Here is a 27,324-nt window from a genome sequence, read left to right as displayed (position 1 = left end):
GACAGGGTTTCAGTGTTTAGCTCTGGCTGTCCTGGAACTCACTTTGTAGACCAGGCTGGCCTTGAACTCACAGAAATCCACCTGTCTTCTGCCTCATGAGTGCTGGGACTAAAGGTGTGCACCACCACCACCCTGCTCACTAACAGATTCTTGGAACTCACAGCACCGCTGGCTCTCTGACCATGGGCTTATTTTAATGGTTCATTTATTTATTTAATATACTGTCTGCATATATGCCTGCACACCAGAAAAGGACATCAGATCCCATTATAGATGGTTGTGAGCCACCATGTGATTGTAGGGAATTGAACTCAGGACCTCTGGAAGAACAGCCAGTGCTCTTAACCACTGAGCCATCTCTCCAGCCCCCAGTCCATGGACTTTGTATCCTGTATTATCTTGCAGCATCTTGTGGCACTGAGCAGAAGCTGATCTCCAGGCCCCCTTGAAACTCAGTGCACACACGATCTTATACATATGTGCCTAGAAAGCATGTGCTGTATGTACGGTGCCACCACACCTTAGAAACAGGTATGGAGGACCAGCCAGATAGCTTGTCACCGAGCTGGATGAGCTGTGTTTGATCCCCAGAATCCACAAGGTGGAAAGAGGCAACTCCCGCAGAGACAAGTGTGGGGAATACAAGGTTAGGATAAGGCGCACAGTCCTCCCATTCCTGTCACGTGGAAAGAAGGTGAAGGAAAGTCAGAAGAGGGTGTGTAAGCTGAAGGCTGCTGAAGCTCAAGATGCTGGAGCGAGCCTAATCCCTGTGTCCACAGAGACCCCTTATTGGCTCTCATAGGGCCTTATTTTGGTGTCCAGAAAAAGGCTGAGAGCAGATCAGGCCCGAGGGATGGGGCAAGGTGAGTAGTGACAGATGGACAGACAGCTCAAGGAGAAACCCAGTCAACCAGAGAGTGAAAAAGACAACTGTATTGGATTTACAATCAGGATTTACAAAAAGGGGTGAGTGGTCCTGGTGGAGATGCTGTTCCAGCATCCCCAGATCCAGGCAGGGCCTCCAGGACAGCCTGTTTGACAGCTGAGACCAGGACCGCAGTTTTCTGGGTCCCTCTGGCCACCTGGGCCCCGACGTCTGACGTCCAGCTTGACCTTAGAGGTGGAGCCAGTGATGGCCCTCCAAGTCCTCCTGGAGTGCCTGCGCCCCATGGGGAGGCTCAGGTGAGGTCAGGAAGGCATTGTACCGCTTTTCTTCTCCTCCTTCCATCTGGCAGGCTGGCACAGTCCAGGAACCGGCCATGGGAGCTACAGACCAAACCCAGAGTATCTGAGGAGGCTGGGCTGCTGGTGCTTGGGGAGGGGAGGCCAAGGCTCCATTGCCCCCAGTGGCCCAGTGTGGCTTTGTAAGGCACATTTGCGAATTACTCAGGAGACAACACAGAGAACACCCGATGCTGGTGCCATTGGAAGGAGCTGGTGCTGACTCGGGCGCCCGGGCAGTATTGCTCAGGAGAAAGACGCTACAAGTCTACAGGAGGTGGGCCCACTATACCCACTCCAGACGCGTTGGGTGCATCCTCTACTGGAGAGAGAGAAGAACTCAGCTACAGCCAGTGCAACATCACGCCAGGAGGCTGCCCAATGCCATGGTACCACACACCTGCATCCTGAGGCAGCCCTGACGGTCAGAGGTCTGTAACCTTGTTCTCAAGCGCAGCGGCAATCTGCTGCAGGCGGAAGGCCAATTGCATCTTTTGGGCTGCAGGGTCTTCCTCCAAAGCATTGATGATCTGGCGGGGCGGGGGACGAGATGGACACAGAGGACACCCTGTCAGATCACAGGCTGGGGGCGGGTCACAGGCTGTCCTGAGTTTTACCACAGGGACCCAGGCCATACCTCATCATAGTACTTTTGTGTGTACTGGTAGAGCTGGTGCAGTGCCACAAGTGTGTTCAAGGAGTCTGTGTGTGCCTGGGGACGACAGTGTTACCCAGTATGAGAAGCGGCTATGGGAGCCCCAAGACCAGTCCCAGGCTGTAATGTGTTGGCTGTGTGGCAACCTCACAGATACACCAGTAAAAGGGCCACACCCTGGTAAGGCCACGGGCAAAGCCCATGCACATGGCAGCAGCTGCACAGCCGTAGCCAGCACAGCAGGTACACCAGGGCTCTGAGCCCACACACTGCCTACACATCAGCTTTGAGCACACACTTGTCCACCTCTTCCTAGGGCTCCGCCACACTCGCTGCAGCTTCTCTGACCAACACGCCCACTTGCTAACCTCTGCTTTTCTCATCACAGTAGAACTGCTCTGCAGTTCAGTCTCTGGCTCAACAGTGGGCAGCAGAGAGAGCCCTTGCTCCTATGGAACTCCACGACCCTTACCCGGGAAATCTCTGCCAAGTGTGTGTTCATGTCTTGGTCGCTGACCTGCACCATCTGTCGGATGCCCTTATAGTAGCTGCAGGAGAAGAGGAGTTATGGATGGAGGCCGGAGGTGAGTGTCAGGGAAAAGGGGGTGGGGTGCCAGACCCTGGGGTCTTTTAGCGATTCCCAGTTGTTCCCCAGCCCTCCTCCACGCCACTCACTCTTCCACCATCTTCTTGTAGGTAGAGATCTCCTTTGCATACAGCAGCTTGTTGCTGGGAGAGTCCTGTGGAAGACAAAAGCCTTGACACTGACCCGCTACTCAGTCCTCAAAGTAGTAACATGGCCTCTGCTCAGACTCTAGGAAAGCACTGGAGCCTGGGGTTGGGGAATGAGTAAGAAGGGACAGGAGTCCCAAGGGAGGTGAAGGAAGGGAGGTGATCATCTTCAAGGCAGCCCTGAAGCCTTGGTCACCTTCCACCTGCTTCTGTCCCAAACATACAAACCCACATTAAGACAAGCTCTTGGCATAACCCTAACTCACCCCACGTCAGTCACAGTTCCTCCCTATGGGCGCTGTCCAGACTAGCTCCTCCACCCCTCCCGGGCAGTTGACCCAACTTATGACCCACAAGCCCTACTCACACGGCTCAGCTTGTGCTCTGTGCGAGTACAGGCATCCATGAAGGTCTGTGCGATAACCGACAGGGAGGCATCCACCACTTCGTGGACATGAACATCAAAGATGAAATGAGGGTTCTTCAGGATGTTCACCCAGAACCGAAGCGGTAAACTGTAGCGGATGGGCAGGGAGTGAGGGGCTGTGCTGGGCTATGGTAGGGGGCAGAGACAGAGGACAGGGCCTCACCTATTGGTTTTCCAGATGTGGATGGTATCCTCATCCCGGATGTCATGCTTCTCGGCCTGCTCATCCAAGAAATCAAAGAAATACTTGACTGCGGGTGGCACTGCATTCCCGGGAGCCAGCACACTTTGGAAAAAGTTGTCCACAAACTGCTGCAGTGTGCCCTGTAGGGGAGAGCAGCTGGGTGTGACCCCCTGGGGTGCAGCCCCAGGCACCAGTGTGTGGGAATGTGTACCTGTGCATGAGTGTTATCACCTTGACCGAGAGCAGCCGTGTCAGGTAGATTTCTGTGATCGCCTTGGTTCGCTCTTTCTCTTTCATGCTGCCGCGCTTGGACTTGCCTTCATCTACCTCATCTGTTGGCCGCACCAAGTGCCACACACGGTTTTCCTCTTCCAGAAGGGCATGGCCTATGGGGAGCAGGGAGCTGAGGGACCGGGCTCCAATTCAAGGTAGGCATGGCCTGAAGCTTGGTAGGTAGGGTTCCTAGGGTCCACTAGGTGGCGGCAAAGGGAGGATATGGTCTTCACAGACCTTTAGGGACTAGGACAAGAAAGGCATTATAGACTCACGCTCCCCAGGAAGATCTGGTTGGCTGTCCTCTGGTTGCTGGGAGACTCCCACCTTAGACAAGATGAGGGTGGCTCCATCCCGGACCTGGGGAATAGAGTTATAAGGGAAGGCTATGTTTCTACTGTGGAATCCAGCACTAGGCCCCTACCTGGGGTACCTCTTGACACTCACGTTGTAGTGCATAAGGGTGTTGATTCGTTTCCACCGGCCTTCCCGCTGAGAGGTAAGGTCCAAGTCAGACAGAATCTGGGCCGTGGACCCAGGACGCCATTCTGAAGAAGGACATAGTTCAGTTTTGGGAACCCAGGGCTGCATGGCTGCCCATTCCCAGGAGAGCTGGGCACATGGCCCTCATGAACAGGTAGTACTCACCGAGGACCACACTGTCAGGCTTGGGCCAGCAAGAGCAGGGCTGTGTACGGTACACCTGATCGATGATCTTCTCTTTGACCTGAGATATGGTGTCGCAGTTGAGGACCTTGACTGGGATGGCCTCAACTCCTTCATCCTGAATGATCACGCTCACCGTCTGCCAGGGAACACAGGGTAAGAAGTACTGCCTGATGCTGGGAGTTGGTGGTACAATCCTTTAATCCCAGCACTCGGGAGGCAGAGGCAGGCAGATCTCTGTGAGTTTGAATCCAGCCTGGTCTACAGAGCTAGTTCCAGGACAGCCAGAACTGTTACAGAGAAACCTTGCCTCAAAAAACCAAGGAGGGGGGGAGAGGATAGGACTGGCTAAGGGAGGGAGGAGCCTTGTAACCACACCTCTACACCATAGACCCCACCCAGGACAAGTTGGCTTCATCCCGCTGAGTTCAGATATGGGGTCCAAGCTCCTGGCTCTGGGGGACTCACCAGAGGTGCATACTCGACATCATCCCCAAGCAGCCCTGTGTCATTCAGGGTGTACTTGGCCTTCTTCTGCACAGCGTCTACTGGTCCCTTTTCCACCTGGTGTTTGATGGCCTTGAAGAGCTTGTACAGGGGCTCACCTGCGCTATCCTGGAGCAAGGGGGCTGTATGAGTGGGAGGCTGCCATGCATGGTGGGGCTGGACCTCCCTCCAGACGCTCAGACAAGCAGGCGTTGGGAGGGATGGCACCAATTCATCCACCCCTGGCCCTAGGGTTGGAGCTTACCTTGAGGTACTGGTACAGACAGATGGACATCCAGTTGGACAGCATCCTCTCCACCACTGTCTCCGACCTGAGGGTACACAGAGGTCTCATATTCCCAAGGCCCAGCTGGCTCCAGGACCCCACCCACAGTACGCATGTGAGCAGAAAGGCAGTGTGGCCCCTGCAGAGGGTTATAACCATCCAGAATGGCCATGGAGCCGCTCAGACAAGGGCAGTACAGACTGGGATCTGGCTTCCTGTCCGTCCAAACAAGCCCCGCCCTGCCCCACCTGTCATTCCCATGGGGTCTGTCACCCACAAACCTTCGAAGCATCAGCTTTGGGTTCTTGGCCACCACATACTGCTCCATGAGTTCCAGGAAGAGGGTACGCATGATGTCCGTGTAGTACTCTAACTTCCCATGCAGGGCCACAGTCAGCAGTGACGCGAAGTAGACCTTGGCACGAGCTGAGAACTCGCGTTGATTCTCTAGGGTGTGGATGAACTGCGGGGCAGACGGGAAGAGGACACTTGAGCACCCATTCTACGGCTGCCCCCGCTCTGACTCTCCCAGCCCCGCCCCCGCCCCCACCCCCACTCACATTGATGAGGAAGGACTTGCTATTGAGCAGGTTGGAGAACTGATAGAGGGCCTGCTCCACAACGGGCCGCCGTGACTCTGGAATGTCTAGCTTTCCAGTGATCATGACATCCTTGTCACCATCCTTGGAGGGCAGGAAGAAGACGCGGTCAGTGTAGGTCTTATAGTCCAGCGTGGGGATGCCCGCCTCATGCACATCATTTGTCTGGTCTTCCATCTCGATCATCAGGTCTGAGAAAGCAATAGAAGCAAAGCTGGAGTGAGGCATCCCTGGCCACCTACTGCTATGCTTACCCATGCCCTCCTGCGGTCTCTAGCCCTAAGAGTGGCCTAAAAGACCCAGGGGTTTTAATAAGGGCAGCCTGCGGATCCACGTGCTGGAGGCGGCCCCCCTACCTGTGAATTCCTTCTTGCAGCGGTCTCGCACGCTCTCTTCCAGTCCTTCCAGCTGGGACTTAATCTTCTCATACTCACGCTCGGCCTGCTGGCTCTTCCTCCTGTAGAGCACAGAGCAGCCCTCAGTCAGCTGCTAGGGTCAGGAGGGCTGGGGCGGGAGGGCTGAGGAGACTGGTACCTGGGGCAGGACTCACCAGTAGCAGTAGATGGACACGGCAATGATAAACACCATGGGCACCATGACCAGAGGCAGGATGAGACTGAGCGGCACGTCACTCACACGTGTGTCATACTCCACCCGGCCTAGCACCCACTCTCGAGAGCCAAACTTCACCTGTGTGGAAGCTAGGGCTCAGCGCAGGCAGGCGGAGGCAGCGGCGGCTTCTCCTGAGAGGGTCCCCTGGCCCTCCACAGCCCTCCCGCTCTCACGCACAATGAACTCGGGCAGGTTGTGTGTTGTGTCTCGCTTCTGCCGCCGCTTGGGTGGGGGCTGCACCTCTGGGGGCTCACAGTATAGGTCAGTCTCGGTCAGCGTCTTCATAATGCAACGCTCAGCACCCACAAATGCCTCAGCCTCCTCCAGTGTCATGGCCTTGTTCAGATTGGTTCCCTAGAGGGGGTTGGGTGACAGAGGTGAGGATGATCAGCAAGACCCCTCCCTGCCCTATACGGGGTCCCCATGCTGCAGGTCTCCTTACCCGGGCATGGATGAGCTTGTTGACCTGCTTCTTGACACCACCTGTGAAGTTCTCAAAGGTGGGATCCGCCACATACTCAAAGGCACCAGCTTCAGTCCTAAGGAGTGCACGGTGACCGTCCATCTGTATCAGCACAGTGAGGTTGTAAGCCTCAGGTTCTTCAGGGACAGCAGGTGACAAGAAGACCACCTTGGTGTCATTGTAGAACACGTACTCAGTGCCCGTGACCTATGGAATGGGTCCAAAAACTTCAGGTCACTTGATGAAGACCTTGCCCCTACTGGTCCCCAGTTGCTCGCCTTCCCATTAGAACTGAACCTTCAGCCCATGGCAGGACCGCAGGACTGACCGTCATGGGCTCCAGGGATTCAGCCTCCCGCCGCCTCCGCCAGGACCTCAAGGGCTCAGCAATGACAACCATGGCAAACTTCTGGATGAGGCTGAAGCCCTGGCCTGTAACATTGATGCTCCGGCCACCACTGGGGGTTAGGGAGAAGCAGTGCTTGAGTGAGTTCAGCCCCCAGGTAGGAAGTGATACGGTAATAATGTAACTAGTCAGAGGCACGGGGAGTAGGGAGCAGTGGGGTTTTCCAGGAGATCCCTTCTCCGGCCCCGCCCAGCCCAGTTCTGCCACATTCCTCAGGTCAGCAGGCGGGGCCGGGCAGGGAAGACACACTAGACAGGAAGGAAGGGGAGAGGCCACACCTGACAAAGCTTCTCAGTGGCTCAAAGGCTCGTAACACTGGGTTCTCACAGTAGGTGAAGGAGACACCAGAGCTGGGCACTCGGGAGCCCCCATAGGAGATTTCTAGTACCATCTGGCCTGGAGCCACCTGTGGACCCGTGACGCACTGCAGCTGTGCTCCAAACTTTGTCCTAGGGCGGGAGGTGCTCATCAGTACACCGGGCCAGTTCCAAGCCTCCATGGCAGCCTTCCCACCCTTGCCCCCGGCCAGGCATGCTCAGCAGCCATGGGCAACACATACACTTCACAAGGGACGTCATTGAGTGTCACCCGAACATCCTCCTTGGAGCCTGTGTCCAGGTGAGTGCCATTGATGGTCAATGTGGTGCCACCTGCCTGTGGACCCTGTCGTGGCTCGACACTGAGAGGCTGGGGTTGCTGAGACAACACACGTAGTTAGTGCCAAGGACTCGGGGATCACTGGAAAGTGACTATTGTTAGAGGCCAACTGCGGTGGGGTCAGTAGCTTGGTCAGGTACTTACTTGATAAGTGAACTGGACATGTGGTGGTGAGTGGCCCAGCTTTCCATTAACATCCACCTCAATACCTCCCGTGAAAGGCATCTCCGCAGCCTCAATCGCACACACAATCCTGTCGACAGACAGGACCCAGTCAGCAACTTACTACCACTGCAGCATCTGCGAGGTTGCTAGGAGCTCAGGCTGACGGCAGCTCACTCACCGGGTAGAGACAGAGTACCATTTTGGTTCAAAGGCACAGTTTTGGCCAGCCACAGTGATCTTCTTGACATCGTCTGCTGTGACGCCCAAATTGGACCCATGGATAGTGACGCGGATGCCCCCACCCAGTGGGCCTGTCTCAGGCTGGATCTGAAATTGGCAGAGCCCGGGAAATGAGTGGCTTGGGAAGATGGAAGATGTGGGGATGGGGTACAGGTCAACCCGTGACAAAACTCACCCTGGTAATGACTGGTGGTGGGCATTCTGAAGTAACATTGCTGCACAGGGCCTCATAGACACACCTGTTCTGCCCACGGCACCACACACACCTGTAGGCAGGGTCGGCAGCCAGACACAGGCTACAGTCACTGCGGCCAAAGGAGCAGTTGTAGAGAGTCACTGTGGAGGAGAGTGTAGTTAGTGGTCGTTCTGGGCCCTACCCCACCTTCCCCAGATCCCACCTACCTTGTAGCTTGCTGTCAATTTTCTTGTCAAAGGACTTTACATAAAGGTGAAGAGGCAGCGTCTCATTTGCGTCATAGGATAGCTGCATGGGACACACAGGGACAAACTGTAGTGTCTGCCCCTCTGATATCCCAAAAGCCACAGGAATCCCTGTACTGCCAAAGGTCAGTGAAGTCTGCCAGGTAGACAGGAATTGGTGTGCATCATACAGACATACCCCGAGAATGAGAGTGTGTTCAATGACATAGGCAGAGATGCTTGGAGACCACAAGGCACAGGGCAGGAGGGACAAGACCCTGGCTAGGCTCCAGTCCCAGAGGTAACACCCACTCTCCAGCCCGAGACCAGTAGTAGTACCTTTGGGGTCTTAAAAGAGAAGGCCCCTGACTCCTGCATAGTCACAGTTGCCTTGAACTTCAACAGGTCACTGCCCACATAGAGGGAAGAGACCTAAAGAGAGTACAGTCAGCATCCTCTGCGCAAGCCGGCTAACTGTCCTGCCCCCCAGAGGCATAGGATCCGTGTCTCCAAATGCTCCCAAAGAATCACACCACCTAGTCTGTCCCATGTTCAGGTGCCTCTGAAGACCCTCTGCCTCCCTCCCCCTCTCTGATGTCTCCCGACTGCTCTCAGTGCTGAGTGGACATCCAGAGACCCCCAACTTTGGGAGGATGACTCTCAAGCAAGCCCGCCACCCGCTAGACTTTGCCCGAGGCCTTCTCTACCTTCCCAGTGTCCAAGTTCTTGCCCTGGAAGGTCACTTCTGTCTCATGGTTCATGGGGATGACGGAAGGGCTAGGGTCCAGGAACTGGGGGCAGTTGGCCTCCTGGGAGAGAGCACAGCTGGTGAGATGGAGTGCCTCCTGACACCTGTGGTCCTAACCACGGTCATACCGGAGTGGCTCGCTCACCATGTGAGCACGTATGATTCCGTCCTCCGGGTTGGGTGAGGCCTCCCGACACTCGTGATACAGCAGGTCCCACTGGCACATCCAGCGGTTGCTAGCGCAGGAGATGCACCTGGTGAGAGGGTCACGAAGGTGTGAGGGGCTTGGAGTACAAGGAACCTAGGGGCGGGGTTGGGGGGGCCTCAAAAGGCGGCCAGGACTCACGGCAGGTTCTCCACCAGGCTCATAGCCTCTCTGCAGTCATAGAAAGGGTACTGGTGGGAGGTGAGGAAGACACTGCCACGTTTGAAGAGGAGCTGGATGCTCACAGCCACGTGGTCTGCAGAATGCAGGGGGGAACGGGGTCAGGTGTAGCTAGAGAGGAAGGGTGGAGCTGGGCCTCCCCCAGTGCCCAGCTGAAAGCAGGTGTGTGCTGGGGCCATAGGCTACAACCCAGTCTGTAGGTTCAGCTGGCCCTGCATGTTCAGGTGGCCCTCTGCTGCTGTCAGATCTGGGCTCCGGTCTCAGCTCCCAGGGCTAGGCTCATCTTTCTCCCCTGGGCTTGGCTGCTTTCATGCCCTCTCTCTGTTCCTGCAAGTGCTGAGGACAGTGGCTCCTCAGAGTCTGGGTGGGAGGGCCTCCCAGGTCCCTGCCCATATCACTCTGTGGCCTCATGGCCCTGTCACCCCCAACATTCAAGGGATAGACAGATATAGCACCTGTCTCAGCCCAGATAGAGGCCTTCAGCCTCTGAAGACAGCACCAGCTGCTTCGGGCTGGGTACAGCAGTAAGGAGTGATGGGCATCTGTAAAAATAGCTTCTGGGGGAATCTTGATCTTGGTTTCCCCAGAACTGAACTCAGCCTTCAGGCAAAGAACAAAGTATTCTCAAAATTGGGACTTTTTCCCCCTCTCCTCAATAATAATAGCCTGCACCCAGGATTGGTTCACACTTGGTGCTTAATGAAGTAAAATGTGAGAGCAGATAAAGGTACAGGAAAAGCTGTGCGTAGGAAAAAGGAAGTTGTGTAGTCCAGGGACTAAAGGATATGAGCTCTCACCTTGGCCTGGTGGTGTGCTAGGGATGCTGCTTGGGGGGTCACAGATAATGGCGTCCCCCTCAATCTGGGCAGGGCGTGGCGGTGGTTCACCAAAGAGGCATAACAACTCATCCTCCTGAGTCAGGGTGGGTAGGGGGCTGACAGACAGCCGTACCTGCAGGAGGAGACATAATTCCTAGAACGTGCTTCTCTGTCTAAGATGTTCATGTGGTCCTGGGTCCAAGGCAACCTGTGGTTTCCTTGTTTCTCTGCTAGCTCCCAGCCAGCAGCTGTGTAAGGAGAGCCCCGCCTGGCCCTGTACACCACTACCTGCCACCTGTCACATACCTGTCCCGGAGCCCGCCGGCTCATGTTCTGTGGATTAGCATCAGTGATGGCCACACAGGATTTGTTCCGGCTCCACAGCCAGTGGCCAGTTTCCTCAGCCCGTGAGCACTCGGCCTTCCTGGTGCATCTGAAAGGACAGAGAAGCAGGGCATTGGCGGCGCACGCCTTTAATCCCAGCACTCAGGAGGCAGAGGCAGGCGGATCTCTGGGAGTTCGAGGCCAGCCTGGTCTACAGAGCTAGTTCCAGGACAGCCTCCAAAACAATACACTGTCTCGAAAAAAAAAAAAAACAAAACAAAACAAAAAAAAAAAAGACAGAGAATAATCTCAGTCCCAATGCTCTTTGGCCTCCAGGCCATCGGGACAAGGACAAACTGCTCACCGTCCCTCGACGACACACCAGCCACAGTAGGGATCTTGGGAGTCACGACACTGAGCACAGGTTAGGTAACTCAGACATTCCTGCACTGGGAGCCGGAACACCTAGAGATGAGATAGCAGGGCTATGGGGCAATGTGACTTAGAGACACAGGACCCTACCTCAGACATCAGACTTTCCTGGGACTACCAACAAGGAATCCCCTGGGCCAGCTTGATTCATTAGCACCTATAAGCTACGGCAAGATCAGAAAGGGAAAGCTTGTTGAGAAAGGGAACACTGGAGATAAAGCTCAGTAAAAAAGCACTTGCCTCGCATGTAGAAGACCTTAGTTCTAATTCCTGGTGCTCAAAATAAAACATCTGAAGGTAACAATGGTGCTATGAAGACTCAAGAGACATGAGCCCAGACTCTGTCCAACTGTCCAAGGCAAGGCCCAGCATATCCTCTAGGCTTGTTTCAAAACGGCCTTCTGAGGCCATCTTTAGGCTGACCTTATCGTGGGTCATAGCATATAGACTGGACAGGTTTCCAGACAGTGCCAGGTCCTGCTTGATTTTCTTATTGATGTCTACCAGGATAGAGCCATACTCTGCAGAAGTCCCATCTGGGGCAAGGTACACCTGCGAACACCAAGGCAGTCCATGAGAACAGGGGGCAGCATGCCTGACTGGCCGCTCTAGGAACCTCTCTGCTGGGGGCAGTACCTTAAGGATCCGGCCATCTGAGGTGCCCAGGAAGGCGACAACATGGCCATTCTCGGCAGCTACCGTCACCGCTGTCAGATTCAGGCCCCCACGGTACAGAAGGGCTGTGGTGATGAGTCCATCACGACTGCCCAGTGGATAGGGCAGATGCTCCGAGCCACATGGAAAACTCTCGCTGGCACCCTGTGGATCACAGCATCAGGACAGGGCCTTGTCTCCTAGGCTCTTCCCTACCAGGGCTCCAAGCTATAGGAGTTAGACCCTATCCTCCACAACACAAATATGCTCTAACACTCTAGGGGGAACATACACCTACGAACAGGCAAGACACGTACTAGCACATGGCCACCACACTGGATGTCTCCGTGGAAGGGCTTGTAGAAGGTTTCACGGCCTGCCTCTCGGGTACCTGTGTAGCAGTTTTTACGGTTGGTTTCCATCTTGGCATTGACTTCATCTAGTGGGAAAACACAGAGGCCTGCCCCAGGCCCCGCACTGCTCCGGCCATCTCTGCTGAAGACAGCATAGAGTGCCCTGCCAGCACCAGGAGTGGCTACAGAAGCCGCTAGGCAGGTGCCAAAGAAAGAGACTTGGGGGTCACTGGGATCCCGACACTGCAGGTCCATCTCTACATAGGAGTAGTAGGAGGGATCATCTTTGCACATTCGTGCCAGGAGTGTCCGGTTCCTGGCAGGGTGCTTGTCTTGCTGGTTGAAGATGAAAAAGACATAGAGGCCGTCCTCAAAGGCCGCAATGAACTGCTGAGTGTTAGTGGACAGGTAGCCAGCCTTGAAGGTGGTGTGGTCCGAGTAGGCCTCAAAGGCCTCCCGGCCCTCAGCCCTGTCCAGCAGGCGGGTGCTCACGATGATGCCGTTGTCATGTGGCCCATTGCCTTTGCCCACAAACAGCACGCGCTCACCATCGGGGCGCGTGGAGCTCACCAGCCCTACTGTGGCCACTCTCTCGTCATTGCTGGCTACAAAGGACTTCTCTCCACTGCCATCCTCATAGAAGAGGCGCACCGAGACATTGCTCAGGGCACGCAGGGCACAGATGCCCTTGAAAAGGCTGCCACACTCGACCAGGCGTTTCCCAGGTGGGTCGAGCAGCAGCAGCTGGTTGACGTTGTCAGTGAGCACTGCTTCGTGGCACTGGCTAGCCTCGATGGGTGGTGTGCACTTCTTGTTATCCATGAAGGGTCCTGTGACCACATGCTGCTGGAGATGCAGGTCAGCACTCAGCTGGTAGAGCGCGTTCACTGCCCCAACATATACCACACCCGAGGCCTCATCCACAACCAGGTGGTTCAGCTCTGTGTCACTGCGGAAACTCTCCGGCTTGCGGGACCGTAGGCTCAACCCTAGGCCCGCCAGACCCAGCAAGGTCAGGGCCCAGAGTGACAGAGCCATTGCCCCCAGAACTCTGTGGGGAGAGACAGCAAGGGTCAGGTAAGCCCAGGCCTCTCCTCATTCAGACCCTTCCCTGAATGTCCAGAATGCAGGCGATAGGAGGACATAATCCCTCGAAGGGACACCCAAGGGAAAGTTCTGGGAAGACTCCTATCTATTCATACACATTCCTCTCAAGAAGCTACAGGTGGTCTTGGGATACAAACTCTAGACTTGCGGACATGTACACCCATACTGCTTGAGACCAAGGCTGCAACTAAAGGCCATGCACATGACCCAGGCAAGCATGGTTGTCTATTTATGTCCAGTTCCAGAGCTCCTTGGATGAGGATGGCCCCAACTCCATTCATAGCTCTCCATTTGCTGCCTAATTCAATCCACCAGTTCAGAGAGCGGTGCGTGTATGTGTGTGTGTTTGAGTGTCTGTGTGTGTCTCTGTGTTTGTCTATGTGTGTGTGTGTGTGACTGTGTGTATCTGTATGGCGACTTGTGAGTGCATGCACTCTCTAGGATCCTGGGTCAAGAGTCCACTTGAAGGAAAATGTAGGGTCTCATAGGTAGACCCTATAGACAGACTCAGCTTTGTCTCCTACATGCCTGAAACAGTATGACTTCCCCTGGGGCACAATGGCAAGGGTGCCTCCAGATGATCTAATACCCCCTATTTAAGACCATTCTAGGGGTAGACTTAAGAGCACTGGTTGCTCTTCCTGAGGACAATTGACAGCTCTGATATGGCAGCTCATAACATCTGTATTTCTAGTCCTAGTGAATCTCACTGTTTTTTTGTTTGTTTCTTTCTTTGTTTTTCGAGACAGGGTTTCTCTGTGTATGTGTAACACTGGCTGTCCTGGAACTCGCTTTGTAGACCAGGCTGGCCTCGAACTCACTGAGATTCACCTGCCTCTGCCTCCCAAGTGCTGAGATTAAAGGCGTGCGCCACCACTGCCTGGCTTAACACCCTTTTTTTTTGGCCTCCACAGGTACCAGGCACACAGGTGGTACACAGACATACATGCCAACTAAACACCTATACACATAAATTAAATTCAAAAGAGTACCTTAAACATCACCTCTTACACATCTTATTCCCCATAAAAAATTAAACTTTAAACATAAAATGATTCTAGGTCACACTCCCCAGGCTCTGTAACTTTCCAGTTACAGATGAGGGAACAGCTACCGAGAGGAAGTAACTTGCCTAAAGGCAGCCTGGATGAGGTGGGCAGGGTCAGGAGACCGACCTACCTGCTGCCACTCTCTGAGAATCCCTAGTTGGTTACCTCTGTCCTCCAAGAGGACCCTGCTCTGCCTGCTGCCGTCTCTGAACTGTGGGTGAAACTGAGTGTACTGGAATGGGGTCATGGCTTTTCTCCCGAGCCCTGCAGCTCGGCCAGCTGTGCTCCGCTTCTATTCTGTACCCTCGTAAGCCTCCTCAGACCCAGAAGGTATGACCCGCTGAAGAAGCTGCCTGATACAAAGTGTGGGGCAAGAAGCAGGGAGCACAGGCAACCCCAGGCCTCACTAGGTTAGGGAGAAGTCAGTGGCTTCAGTCATAGACAGGAAAACTTCACACACCCTTCAAGACCTCCACTTAAGACCGTGCCCAGCCCAGTCTAAGATTCCAAGGCTTGGCTCAGAACCTGCAGCAGCATCCAGGCTCCAGCCCAATGGGGACAGTACTGTGGTTCACTAACCAATCTCCATTCCAGGTTTCCCCATGCCAGTCTGCTCCCCACAGGCCGCCACACCAAGGCCCGACTGCTAGGGCCTGCTCGTTTGGGATTATAGATGTAGCTCACCAGCTCTAACTCACCAAATTGCTGCAGCTTTGTCGGCTCCCAGGAGCAGAGAATGAATGGAATGTTCCCAGCCAGGAGGGGGTGGGAGGGGGTGAGGCGTGGGCGTGGGAGGAGCTACTTCTCAGCACAGCTGAAACCTGACCAACCACCCTCTTCTAAATGCGGTTGTGCTAGCCTCCGCCCCTGACCTCCACTGGTAAAGCTCAAGGCTTGAACCCGGAGCTAACTAGCTAGGAAACCCCCTCTGCTCTTACTCTGGACCCAGAATGGCACCTTCTCCAACTGCCCTCCATGGGCCTCCCTAGGAGACCTGCCAGGTGGGCTTCTCTCCATTAACCTCAGGCAGGCGACTGGCCATCTCCCTATGCTTGGAGTTTACACTCTGGGAAGCTCACACACAGGGTCATAGGGTAGGCGGAGGAAAACTGCTCCCAGACATCTGGACACCAGTAACTATACTGATCCCCAGGCCCACACACCTGAGGGAAAGCCTGATTATAAAACTGGACCAGAAGGCTGGGGTACAGCTCAGTGACTGAACACTTGCCTAGCATGTATAAAGTTTTGGCTTCCGTCTTCGGCACTCTTACACACCCAGGTATCAAGGTAGTGGGGTAAGGAAGCTCCAGTCCAGTGTCTTCTGGGTGATAAAAGGGACCTGGATTGTATTCTATAGGTGGCAGCTCCCTTCTACTTCCTGGACAAACAAGGCCTTCAGTGACCTGCCTGGCCAGGCCCAGGAGCAAAGAGCACCTGACCTCAACAGTGCTCTGGCAGGGCAAGCTGGAGGCGCCAGGCACGGCCCGCTAAAGCTTCCTGCCACTGATGTTCCTGGAATGGGAGGGCAAGTGCAGGAACTTCCTGTTTTGGATTAAATCCAGGACCCCTGTTTGCCTGGCTGCTGGGGATTTCCTCAGGGGTACCCGTTAGCTTCCCAACTCCTGAAGTTTGGAGGTACACTTCCAAGAAGCCCAAGAAGCCACATGTACAGAGGTACAGCCTCAGGACCCCACAATGGATGATCTTCAGCACGTTTGGGGTTAGTTCACTCGCTCGCTCGCTCTCACTCACTTGCTCACCAGTGCTTCAGTGCTTTCAGTCTCTGTTTCAGGCTGGCATCGGGACTCTGTAGGAGAGACAGATAGCAGTCACTCTGGGTGGCTCTCCTGACTCCACCTATCTCTAGCTTCTCACTCTCCGTAAGACCCTCCGTTAGACACTTCCAGGCATCTAGCCCAGCTTCTGAAGCAAGCACATCCGCCTGCTCTTTGCCAAGTCATGCTACTTACTCTCTCTTCTCAGAAGCAGGCAGCTTCTTTTCACTGTCAGTCTACGGCACTATCTGCACTTCAAAACTACCTACAAGCCGGGCAGTGGTGGTGCAGGCCATTAATCCCAGCACTCAGGAGGCAGAGGCAGGTGGATCTCTGTGAGTTCAAGACCAGCCTGGTCTACAAGAGCTAGTTCCAGGACAGCCTCCAAAGCCACAGAGAAAGCCTGTCTCGAAAAAACCAAAAAAAAAAAAAAACAAAAACAAAAAACAAAAAAAAACCAAAAAAAAAAAAAACCAAAACAAACAAAAACAAAAAAAAACTACACAACCAGCTGGTGGTGGCACACACTTTTAATCCCAGCACTCGGAGACTAAGGGCAGAGGCAGGTGGATCTCTGAGTTCGAGGCCAGCCTAGTCTACAAAAGTGAGTTCAAGGACAGCCACGGCTATACAGAGAAATCCTGTCTCAAACAAACAAACCAAAACCAAACAAACAAAAACCCAAAACACTATATGCATAACTGCGTTCTGAAAAACAGGCATACCCACAACAAGGCAATTCTACTTACTAGCTGGGTGACCTTGGGCAAGTTAACTTCTCTGTGCCTCATTTCCCCATCTGCAAAATGGACACAGTAATAGTAAATTAACCCAAGGCACGGTAAGGATTAAATGAATTCATTCTTGAAAAGCCTGCGAGTGTTAGTTACACTGTAGCACTCAGCAGCTCTCCGGACTGTATTCCTTCACCTAGAAGCAGTCCTTCTAAGCCCCAAGGGAAGTAAAGACCAAGGGCACTTCTTGGCAGGCTTGTTAGAGGGAACAACTTGGCAACTCATCCAGCTGTCAGTCAGAGGATACTCTAGGGAAAATGCATGGCAAAAGGTCTACCCCAATGTACCAAGATCCCACATCACCCAGTTCTACCAGCGTGCTAGCTCCTGGGTTCTCAAAGACCTCAACCCAACCTGAAAACTGAGGGGGAAATTAGGGTCAAGGAAGAAAGTACACCCGGCCATAGTTCAGACACTCCAAGCCTGTCCTTAGCCTTGCTGGCCCGACTGACTGCGCTTCTAGGTACTGTCCACCCATCCCCTCAGAGAGCTGGCCCAGGCCTGGACCTATGGTGAGTCCAAGTAGTCCATCACGCCCTACACTGACTGCAGTGTCCTCGGCCGCTGACCTGGTCAAGGGGTTCAATGGGGCAGAGGACATCATTTGCCCCTGCTACTCAACACAGTCTTTGTGACTTAAGCCAACAAGCCGCTCTTCTGACCCAGCAGCCAAACCACAGGACAGCATCAGCCCCATGAGAATTCTGGAACCCAGCAGGCAGCGGCCGCAGCTGGCAGAGGCTTTGTACCACTGCTGCGTGTGGACATGCCATCTGCAGCCTGTGCCTGGGGACAGCTCTAGCTTCCTCTGGCCTGTCCCTCAGCCTCCCCTAGCTCTGGAATTCTCACAGCAGACCATCTAGGTTCCAGTTCTCCACTGGGGGGGGGGTCGTGTGTCCTGAAGGCAAGGCCAAAGGAGGATGGCTTATTCTAAGCATCTCTGTCATACATACTTCAGAAGGGTCTGATGAGCCAGTCACTGACCAGTCAGGGCCCACCACTCAGACACCACTGAAGGCAGGCCAGCTACCTCCTCCTCTACCAGGATCCAAGCTAACATGTCTTAGATATAAAAATGCCATCACAGAAACAAACAAACAAAAACTAAAAAAGGGCTGGAGAGATGGCTCAGAGGTTAAGAGCACTGGCTGCTCTTCCAGAGGTCCTGAGTTCAATTCCCAGCAAGCACATGGTGGCTCACAGCCATCTGTAGTGACTGGATGCTCTCTTCTGGTGTGCAAGAGTACATGCAGATAGAGCACTTGCATGCATAAAATAAATAAATGTAAGCAAACAAACAAAAAATGCCATCACTACTACCCTCTAGGCCACCAAGCCCTGGGCTGATGCTCCCAACCAGTCACCTCTGTCTCCCAGGATTGGCCCCTCCCCAATAGCCCAGACAAAGAACTCTGCCTCAGCACTGTAGGGCTTCAAGAGCATTACTCTCGTTCAAATCTAGCGCTGCCTCTTTCTGGCAGATTTACATGCACTATTTACAAAGGCGCTCTGTGCAGTTTTCCCATATGTAGGTTGGGTATAATAATAATACCCCCTTCAGGGAGCTGGGCAACTATTTACCCTCCAGCTACCTGACGAGTCTCTCATCTTCTATGATCTTCATGAGGGAGCTCTCTGTGGGCCAGGGATGAGGCTTGGGGGTCGGGGTACACCGGTGGGAAAAGTGTTGAAGGGTGAGTGAGCAGGCAGCCACTGCCAGCTCCCCGGTTGGAACTTAACAGCCTCTCCCCAGCCACAATTCTCAGGGTGAGCACATCCTGGACTGTTTGGGAAGCAACAAAAGCCCCTCCTCAGCTGGATGCTGACACTTCCCTATTCGGGTTCCTCTTCTCCAGGCCTGTCTTGATGCCAGTTCCATGGCGCGAGGGGTGGGGGGTGGGGGCGACACGGCGGACACGACACGACCAGTTGAGTTCTCTTAACTCTATAGAACAGCCTCGCTGGGCAGGGCTGGATAGAGTCGGGGTTCGTTTTTTTTTTTAGTATTTTTAGTAGCTTTTAAGGCTCAAATCAAATCAACGTTGTGGAAGTGTGTCCCAACAGGAGAGCAGAGGAGATTGGATCTCTCCCAGAGGCCAAGACAGCAAACCAGAAACACCAGGGACTGGCAGGGAGATGGGAACGAGCCCTACTAAAAACCAGGGTTCTAACAAGTACGGTGGGAACTGCACCACCCCCAGAACAGGACAGGAGAGCCTAAACAGCGGACCACACTCCAGGGGCGCAGGGCCACAAGAGAAACCGAAGCTGCCCCTCCCCCGCCGCAGCTGGCAGCCATGAGGCGGGGCGTCCGCTCTCCGAAAGCGACGAAAAATCTGCAATTAGCAGCGAGCGTTAAACAAATCAGGAGAGACAAAACAGGCCGCGGCGCCCGCAAATCCAAGCCTCCGCTGTTTTCAAAACAAGCCTGAGGGAGGGGCTGCGACAGGGGTCTGTGCGGAGCTCGACGCCTCTCGGGGCACCACCGCAGCCACAGACGCGGGTGTCGCACCCGGAACCGACAACTGGATCGCGTAGAAGACCCCGAGGGGGGCGCGGCCTGGGCCCGAGTACCCGGCTCCACCCACCTGACTACCTGGTCAGAGTACAGTCCGGGAGGCTGGGTCGATTCCCGCACCCCGAGCCAGCTCTGGCCTCGCTCCTCATAGACAGGCCCAGGTGGCAGGGCCCCTCCCCCAGCGCCGTTTCCGCCAGACTCCTCCGGGATCACAAGACGGTTACCTGGGAACTGCACTGGAGGCGGACCCCAGACGTGGGCGAGGACCGGCGGCCGGAGCTCCCGCAGGGACACGGCCACGCCCACGTTCCTAAAACCCAGGGCTCAAGCCCTCCCGCTCCAGTCAGGACCCGCTTCCACATTTTGGCCCCGCACCCCAGCGCACACCTAGAGGGAACACGTGGACTGCGCTTTTGGCGCGAGGCTCCCCAGGTCCGGGAAACTCACCACAAGGCGATGGGCAGGTGCGAGCCCAACCTCGGGTGACAATGGCAGCGGAGGTAACCGTCAAAAGCCAAGAGCCATATCCTTGCGGTGCTAACCTGGTGTCAGAAACAGCCCGAAAGCAGAACCGGCCATTACCTACCTAAGTCCTCTCCCAGCCTTGGAAGGAAAGCAAGGCGCGGCTCCGCCCACTGCCTGTAGCTCCACCCCTGCCCAGGGTCAGTTCCAGGGCTCGGCCCCCTAACCAGGGGTCAGCTAACCAAGTAGGACCTTGCCTTCCAGCAGCTTCAGGCCAGACTATGGGGATATCCGCCCGGGCTCCTCACGGGAAAAGCCAGCCCTAAAGGAAACTGTGCCACCTGACCTGGAGCAGGGGTGGGGCTCCAGGGAAAGGCAGATATGCTAACCTAGTCAGGGCTCGGATCCTCTCCCAGGGCTCAGAGTAAGGACGCCTCCCAAGCAGAGGGTATCTTCGGCCTTTCCCCAAAATTCCGAGCCCCTGGATTAGGTTCCATCTTTAGGTTCACCTATGCCCCCACCATTACAGGCTCAAGCCCAGTCCAGTCAGATCGCCCACTCACTTCCTCTCTCCCCCCTGAGCGCATCCAAGCAAGCCATTTCTCTGTCTGAGGCTTAATCTCCCAGGATCTCCACTATTGGCTCTGACCCTCAGGTGCCTCATGAGCTAACCTGTCAAAGCCCAAGGGCTTCCTCAGGTCTCCTCTTCCCTCCCTTCAGAGCCAGCTGCAGCCTCAGTATATTGTGGGAAACTTAGGCCGGGTTCCCCACACTGCCAACCATTGAGCTGGCTGGCTCCCCAGGACCAACACGCCCCCATCCCTCGGTTTAAAGTCCCAGTCACCACACTGTCTTGTCTGGGCATGGGAGATCCACTCGAGGATCTCCTGGTTTCAGCATTCCACTCCTTACATTCTACAGCCAGACTCCAGGTTCTGCAGCGAGTTACCCTTTGTGGACCTCCTGTGCTCCTGGAGGACTCTTCAAACTCACAAACTGAGGGAGGTCACAGTGGTTCCCATTACCACCACCACCACCACCACCACCACCACCACCACCACCACCACCACCACCACCACCACCACCACCTGCTCACCGGGACTGGGGATGTTCAGACAGACGCCAGTCATAGGAAGGCTCCTATGGGGACTTGAGGACCCTGCGCTGCTGGTTACGATGTTTATGCCTCCCTATTCCGATTTTCTCCACTCCAGCCCCACCTACACCTCTTCTCCCCTTTCCCAGCTCACCCAAAAGCTGGCTAGATGCTGCTAGCCAGGGCAGCCTGAAGCTCACTCATGAAGGCTGCAGTTTGCTTAAAACCAGTTCCTCAGAGTCCCTCCCAGGATTCAGCAGGGGTGGGGGTTGGGGGTGCCATTCAGTGGCATGGGGGCGGATGGGTGAGGGCCTGAGTGAGAAGCGGACAAGGCCTGTAATCTCCCTGTCAGCCTGTCAGTGTCTCATCGGTCACCCCAGCCCCTCCTCCCCCATCACTGTTGAACCCTACAATTAGCTTAGGGCACCTTGCCAAACCTGGGTGCCAGCCACCACTCACACATGTACAGGCACACACAGGTCCATGATTTTGCCAGCAGGAAGATCTTGCCCCAACACCTAGAACCAATTCCCAGGCATGACCTGAGGGGGCTTCGAGAACGTGGGATATACATAGGTCCCCACACTGGGTCATCCCAGGATGCCCTAAGAGACTTGTTGGAGCTGGAAGGGCAGGGGTTAGCCTTGAGGAAGGAAGCTGCTCATTGGTGATGCTCCCATCCACATTAAGCCAGGGGCCTGGCTGGCACATGGCACTTTAAGGAGTGCTGGAAAGAGTCTGAAGGGCTCCATGTCCAAGTGACACAATGGGGCAAGCACTCAAGGCTTAGGAGGGGCAAGGACCTGGGATTTTCCAATGAGGAAATGCCCTGCTTGGAGTAGGAGGTGATACTGGTATGTACATATTGGGAATTTGGAGCCCCTAACCCAGTTCTTTTCTCTGTTTGGTGAGAAGCATGGCACACCAGGCCCCTCTGGAGTCTTCTTTAAGTCTACATGGTATACATGGAAGAGGTGAAGACATGCGTTCCAGGGAGCACTCCTGGTCAAGGGAGGGGCTTGCCTAGATCCCTCCTCCTCCTCCTCCTGACATAGGCTTTGTGGCAGAGGCATCCCAGGATAAGATTCCAAATCAGGCCTGCTGTGAAGGTGGAGGTAAGGAAGCCGAACCTTCTGCTCCTGAGGCCAGTCTAGGGAACTATTTCTGAGGTCATCCCTGGCAGCTTTCCTTTGTGCCCGGCAGGGAAGAAGTACCCCAGTATCAAGTGCATGGTGGTGGGGCAGAGTGTGATCCACAGCAGGGCTCTTCTGTGTCCCAGGTTATCTGCTGTCTTCCACAAAGAGAGCAGAAAGCCCTCAACTGAACACACAAATGCCACCTGGCTCTTCTCAAGACAGACCCACACTCGTGTGCTGGAGCTGAGCTAAGACTTGCCTAGCTTTAAAAAAAGGGTTAGGACTCTTGAGGATGGAGTGACAGTCAGAGGGCCATGTGTCAATCACAGAACACCTTTTTTTTTTTTTTTTTTTGGTTTTACGAGACAGGGTTTCTCTGTATTGTTTTGGAGGCTGTCGGTCCAACACAGCCTCGAACTCACTGAGATCCGCCTGCCTCTGCCTCCCGAGTGCTGGGATTAAAGGTGTACGCCACCAACACCCGGCCACAGAACACCTTCTTAACCACAGTCACCTATGCTGCCTACAGCATAGCCCACCATTGATTAAGGGGCACCAAGACTTCCACACATGATGTGGGACCAAAGGAAATAGTGTTCTTCCTCTGAAAAGGCTTTAATACATTCCCGCAGGTATATCCCTACATTTGGCATGAACCCATCACCAATTCTACAGGTGGACCAATGCAGGACGCAGGTGGTATGCTATTTCAGAGGCTACAGATCAGAGCAGCCCCAAGGAAAGAGAGCTCTAACCCTGTGCACAGCGGACCCTATTACACAGTCTCTGAAGTGCTCCCCAAAGCTGTCTTGACCAGGTAACCATCTGAAAGACCATTAATGCTTTTCTCTCTCTTTTACACTCTACCCCCACCATGGGAACTACTAAACAGCTGAGCCAGAGGGACCCCTGCCTCCAAGTGCCTGGTCCCTACGTCCAGACAGGACATGCCCCAGGCCAGGCTGCTGGGCTGGTGGCAAAGCTGGAGTCAGAACTAAAGGGGGAACTACCCCTCCCCCCTTCTTCTTCTTAAGGCCTGGAGCCAGGATCTAGCTGACACCAGAATGGGGAACTTCTGGGTTTCAGAAGTCCAGGGACCTCAGGGAGCAGAAGAAGAAAGAGGGTGTGGGCACCGAGCCGAGCCCTGCCCCTAGGCACAGTGTCCCAATCCGGTTGAGCCCCTTCTGTGTGTAGTCCACTGGGACCCCAGGCAGCTCAGGTGTGAACTCAGCAGTCCATGGGGACACCCCAGGGAAGGCTGCCAGCCATGAGGGAGGCAAAGAGCCAGGCTGGGGGAGGGGACACTGGGCTGCAGAGGCGGGATCAGAGAGTGACAAAAGACAGGAAATAATGCTACCAGCTCCAAGTCAGGACCAGCTTGGGATCTTCCTGGTGGCAAGATTGTCACTGTGAGGTGGTTCAGATCGGCTCCAAGGATAACTGGCCATCCTTGACTACCTGGGAGTTGAATCCAGTCACGGTCACAGGTTGGTGAATTTCAGAGTAAGGAGGGTCCCTCTAGAGTTGGAACACAGGAAGGAGAGCAGAGGCCTTTCCTATCCTTTCAGATGCTCTAATTGGGTAGAAGGGTCAGAGGCAGCACCTGTAGTCAGAGAGTTCAGGACAGGGCAGAGTCCTTGCTATGTCAACAGAGGAAAGCAGGAGGCTCACACAGCTGGGGGTAGGGAGCAGAAGCTGCCTGGGGATGTGAAACCAAGGAGAGCATGAAAGAGTCACGTGAGGTCTGGAAAGAGAAGAACTGGGGCAGCTGCCCCTGATACCCTATTCCGAACCCCACCCCCCCCACAACATATACACACACACACACACACACACACTTCAGCCCTTCCCAGACTATAATTAGTCAGAACCCAGCTCCACCCCACCCACAACCCCACCCTAAACACAAACAGCCATTAGCCCTAGGGGAGGGGCTCTACCCAGCCCCTACCCCTATCTAATCACCCAATGGCTTGGCACAGAAGGGCAGTAAGGCTAATAGAGGCAGCCTCAGCCTCATCCACAGGTTCTCCAGAGCCCTGACTACCAGGCCTTACTTGAAGTTCTAACCAACTTACCTTCTTTCCCTCACCATGCCAGTTCTTTTACAAGAGGCCCTCAACAGAGACAAAAAGCTTACTCCCTGAATATCAAGAGCAAGGCAGGGAACAGGAAATAGCAAGAGGGATAGGAGAGGACATAAGCAAGGAGTGCCTGGCTGCAGGGTGACAGCCCTCTGTGGCAGAGAGGTATGCAGGAGATAGCCGATAAGCGAGGGGCAGTGCTAGAACATTCTTCCACCAGTGACCCTTGCCTATGTCCAACATCCCTGAGGAACCATTAGCACTAACCATCAGGAGAGGGACCAGGCAGTAGACAGGACATGGGATGTATGTTCTAGAATAGCTAGGGATCTGGTAGGGGGGACATGTGCCATATGGACGCCTCCGTAGGCTGTCAGCCCAGCTCAACCCAATCCCTTCCAATTCAATCTCTTCTGCTCCACTAGCAGGGGCCAGGGCCAAGTCCCTGGGCTTCCTGCCCTTGGGCATCAGCTGCTGGCTCTACTTCCCAGTGCGGTCTCCACGCAGGCTCCTGGGCAGTCACAAGCCCCAGGAGCCAACTCAGGAACATCCCAATGGCTTCTTGTAGGGACCTTTATCTGCTCACTTGTGGGATATCCTGACCACTGTCACACATCCCGATGAGGGGCGGAGGGAGGAGGCAGCCCCTCAGTGAACAGCTGGTCAGTGAGAAGACAGGAAGGTAGCCTGAGATTTAGTTCCAGGAAGACCCTGGGATATGCTTCCTGATCTAAGTCACTGCCAGGAGTGGGACCCATCCAAGGTGTCCTTAAACATGGTTTTAGGGAGTGAACCCGGTCTTCCACATGGGTCTGAAGTACTTCCTGCCCTTTGGGCTCTCTCAGAGGAGCCTGGGCATATTCCAGGCTGGGCAGGGCCTACAAAGGAGCCGACCTTGAGGACCTTCTCCAACCCAAGGTGACACATGCCCTCCTACCCCGCCCTTGACTGGCCTGAGCAGCCACGGGAAGGAGGTGGTAGAGCTGCCTGGACTTGCCAGCCCCGCCCTCCTGGGGTTCTCGACCCACGGCCCGGAAGTGGGTCCCTTCAGCCTCCCCTTCGGCTTCAACCTCCTCTTTGGGTAGCTGGAATCGCTGGACTCGGCTGGATAATCCAAAATAATTCCTCCTTGGCAGGCAGCCCGTGGGGGAAGGGGGACTCACATTCCAAACTCTTGTTTTTCTAAGTAACTTCCCTGAGTTCCTGGGGCTAGGAACCACGGGCCGGTCCTCAGGCCTCCCCAACTCCACGGAAGGGTGTGAGACTAGGTACCCAAGGCTCTGTAGTCTACCTGCTTATTTCTGTCTTCTCTAGCAATTCCGATACAACACAATAAGGTTCGGCACATTCCACAAAACACCTCACATGCTCGCCCGACTTTCGTAGGAACTTCACCTCCTGACGGAGGAGCGAGAACTCTTCCCACTGGCAGTCCAACTTTCTAATGGCATTCCCTATGTACCAGGGTATCATCCGGGTGTGGGATCAGGCTGACAGCTCCCACCTTCAAGGTGTGCGTGGGCAGCCTGAGTTCAGCTTTAAAGCCATCAATACAGACCGAAGATAAACATTAGAGGGGGCACTCCCCAAGGCAAATGGGGGCCCTGAGAGCCTCCATTCCTCAGAACATTACACTGACTTTGGGCCTGGCTTCAGCGTCAGTTCTGACCATCACCACCACCATGGTGGTCACTAGCCCACCTCTCTTCCTGCCTTCACCAAGGAGCTAGAAAAAGGAGTTAAGTGACGTGGCCAGAAACTCTAGGATTCTTAAACTCGGAAACCCCCAGATGGGGAGGCACTACCCATCCACACACAAATGTGCCGCACAGCCTGACCAGAGGAACAGTATGGGCACATGCAAGAGAGCTCCCTGAAGAAGGTATATGGAAGGAAAGGGCTAGCCTGTGAAAGCACCCTCCAAGTTCTAAGCATTCTGTCCTAGGTGTCCCTCCCAACACCACGCCAACGTACTACACTAGAAGCTGCGGTGACCTCACCAGGTACTACCGGGTGTTGGTTCTCTCTGTCCCTTGTCCCCTGTCCCAGAAGGTGTGGGGACTGCTGTGGTTTTGCACCCCTGGAAAAAAAGCCCCAGCAAAGCCCGGCTCTGCGCAGGCTTAGCTTGAGAACTGGGGCCTGGAGGTCCGGCACAACAGGGATGACTCTCTCTGGTCCATCGATTCGGCGGCTATGAGGTAGGGGCGCCGGCCGTGAGGGAGGGTTTCAAACTACACGGGGTAGAGTGCAGCCCCACTGGATGGCTGGGACCCGGCCAGACAGGCCAGTCTCCCAATATCCCGGCGCGGAGGGCCTCGTCGCCAACCGGTGGGGCAGGAGCAGCCAGGCCCAGCCGGTTGGACAGACAGACACAGTGCAAAGACGCAGGCCCGCGACGCCCACAGCGCAGCGGCACTGCCCTAGCACCCCCGCGTCCGGGTGCGCAAGCCGAGGCCGAGCGGCGTGGACGGCGAAGCCTGGGCCTGCGCGACGCCCCCCGCAGTTCCCGTCCCCAAGTGCGGTACCTGCTCCTCCGCAGCCGTCGCTCGATGGCGCCGGGGCCGCGCTCTGCGTTGCGCTCTGGCCCGCGCGGCTGCCATGGAGACGGGCCTTTGTGTGGCCGAGGAGGGGCCGGAGCGCGCGGGAGCTGCCGGCCCCGCCCCCGCCAGGGGAGAAGGAGGGCGGAGGACAGGGGCGGGAGAGAGGGAGGGACGAGACTAAGGGATAGAGGATAGCCCACGGAGGGTAGGAGGGGCTGCTGGCTTCCCAAGCATACCCCTCGTTTCCCCCGATTCAGAGCCACTTAAGCACACTGCTTTGCTTGGAGGTTCGCGCCCTGTAGCAATCCGCGCGCCCTGCATGCTTGCAGTCCTGTCCTCCCCCCACCCCACCCCCGCCCCGTCATCATAGTAGTTCGCTGAGCCTGGGCACCACCCCGGGAGTGCCTCAGGCCGAACTGAATGGCGCACGCGGCCGGGCACTGGTGGGTGGCTTCGGTTGGGCCAGACTGAGGCCTTTAAGTGTTCCTCTTTGAGATGGGCGGGGCGCATGGAACCTCACCACCAGACTGGCAACAGGGAGGACCATACTAGTG

At 55.2% G+C, this 27,324-nt stretch overlaps 1 protein-coding gene across 1 annotated transcript; it reads right to left on the bottom strand.

Annotated features, from left to right (window-relative positions):
- Positions 1 to 913: 913 nt before the first annotated feature.
- Positions 914 to 26,900, bottom strand: Plxnb2 (plexin B2). The gene is made up of 38 exons (XM_021225453.2): positions 26,756 to 26,900; positions 16,890 to 16,939; positions 16,118 to 16,172; positions 12,171 to 13,257; positions 11,836 to 12,018; positions 11,623 to 11,751; positions 11,132 to 11,232; positions 10,750 to 10,876; positions 10,423 to 10,576; positions 9,587 to 9,701; positions 9,386 to 9,494; positions 9,200 to 9,301; positions 8,832 to 8,924; positions 8,475 to 8,556; positions 8,248 to 8,408; positions 8,011 to 8,159; positions 7,812 to 7,920; positions 7,570 to 7,706; positions 7,289 to 7,459; positions 6,933 to 7,062; positions 6,584 to 6,811; positions 6,319 to 6,495; positions 6,080 to 6,219; positions 5,886 to 5,986; positions 5,491 to 5,720; positions 5,212 to 5,393; positions 4,910 to 4,976; positions 4,627 to 4,773; positions 4,141 to 4,297; positions 3,940 to 4,040; positions 3,768 to 3,852; positions 3,451 to 3,605; positions 3,199 to 3,359; positions 2,976 to 3,123; positions 2,552 to 2,616; positions 2,349 to 2,424; positions 1,859 to 1,933; positions 914 to 1,751 (listed from the first exon to the last, which is right to left on the bottom strand). Exons 4-38 carry the CDS (start codon positions 13,242 to 13,244, stop codon positions 1,647 to 1,649), a joined length of 5,526 nt encoding a protein of 1,841 aa, XP_021081112.1. The 5' UTR covers positions 13,245 to 13,257; positions 16,118 to 16,172; positions 16,890 to 16,939; positions 26,756 to 26,900; the 3' UTR covers positions 914 to 1,646.
- Between the last annotated feature and the right edge of the window lie 424 nt (positions 26,901 to 27,324).

This window comes from Mesocricetus auratus, unplaced genomic scaffold (assembly GCF_017639785.1).
Source record: "Mesocricetus auratus isolate SY011 unplaced genomic scaffold, BCM_Maur_2.0 Super-Scaffold_100010, whole genome shotgun sequence".
In the NCBI taxonomy this organism is placed as follows: Eukaryota; Metazoa; Chordata; class Mammalia; order Rodentia; family Cricetidae; genus Mesocricetus; species Mesocricetus auratus.
This window is presented reverse-complemented; position numbering and strand designations above follow the sequence as displayed.

Excerpts from the sequence above, each read along its gene's own strand:
- Plxnb2 (XM_021225453.2), bottom strand. The coding sequence starts at position 13,244 with ATGGCTCTGTCACTCTGGGCCCTGACCTTGCTGGGTCTGGCGGGCCTA. Across the intron at positions 7,460-7,569 it reads AATGACGTCCCTTGTGAAGT|GACAAAGTTTGGAGCACAGC; the intron begins GTATGTGTTGCC and ends CTCCCGCCCTAG. Across the intron at positions 4,977-5,211 it reads CCAAAGCTGATGCTTCGAAG|GTCGGAGACAGTGGTGGAGA; the intron begins GTTTGTGGGTGA and ends GTGTACCCTCAG.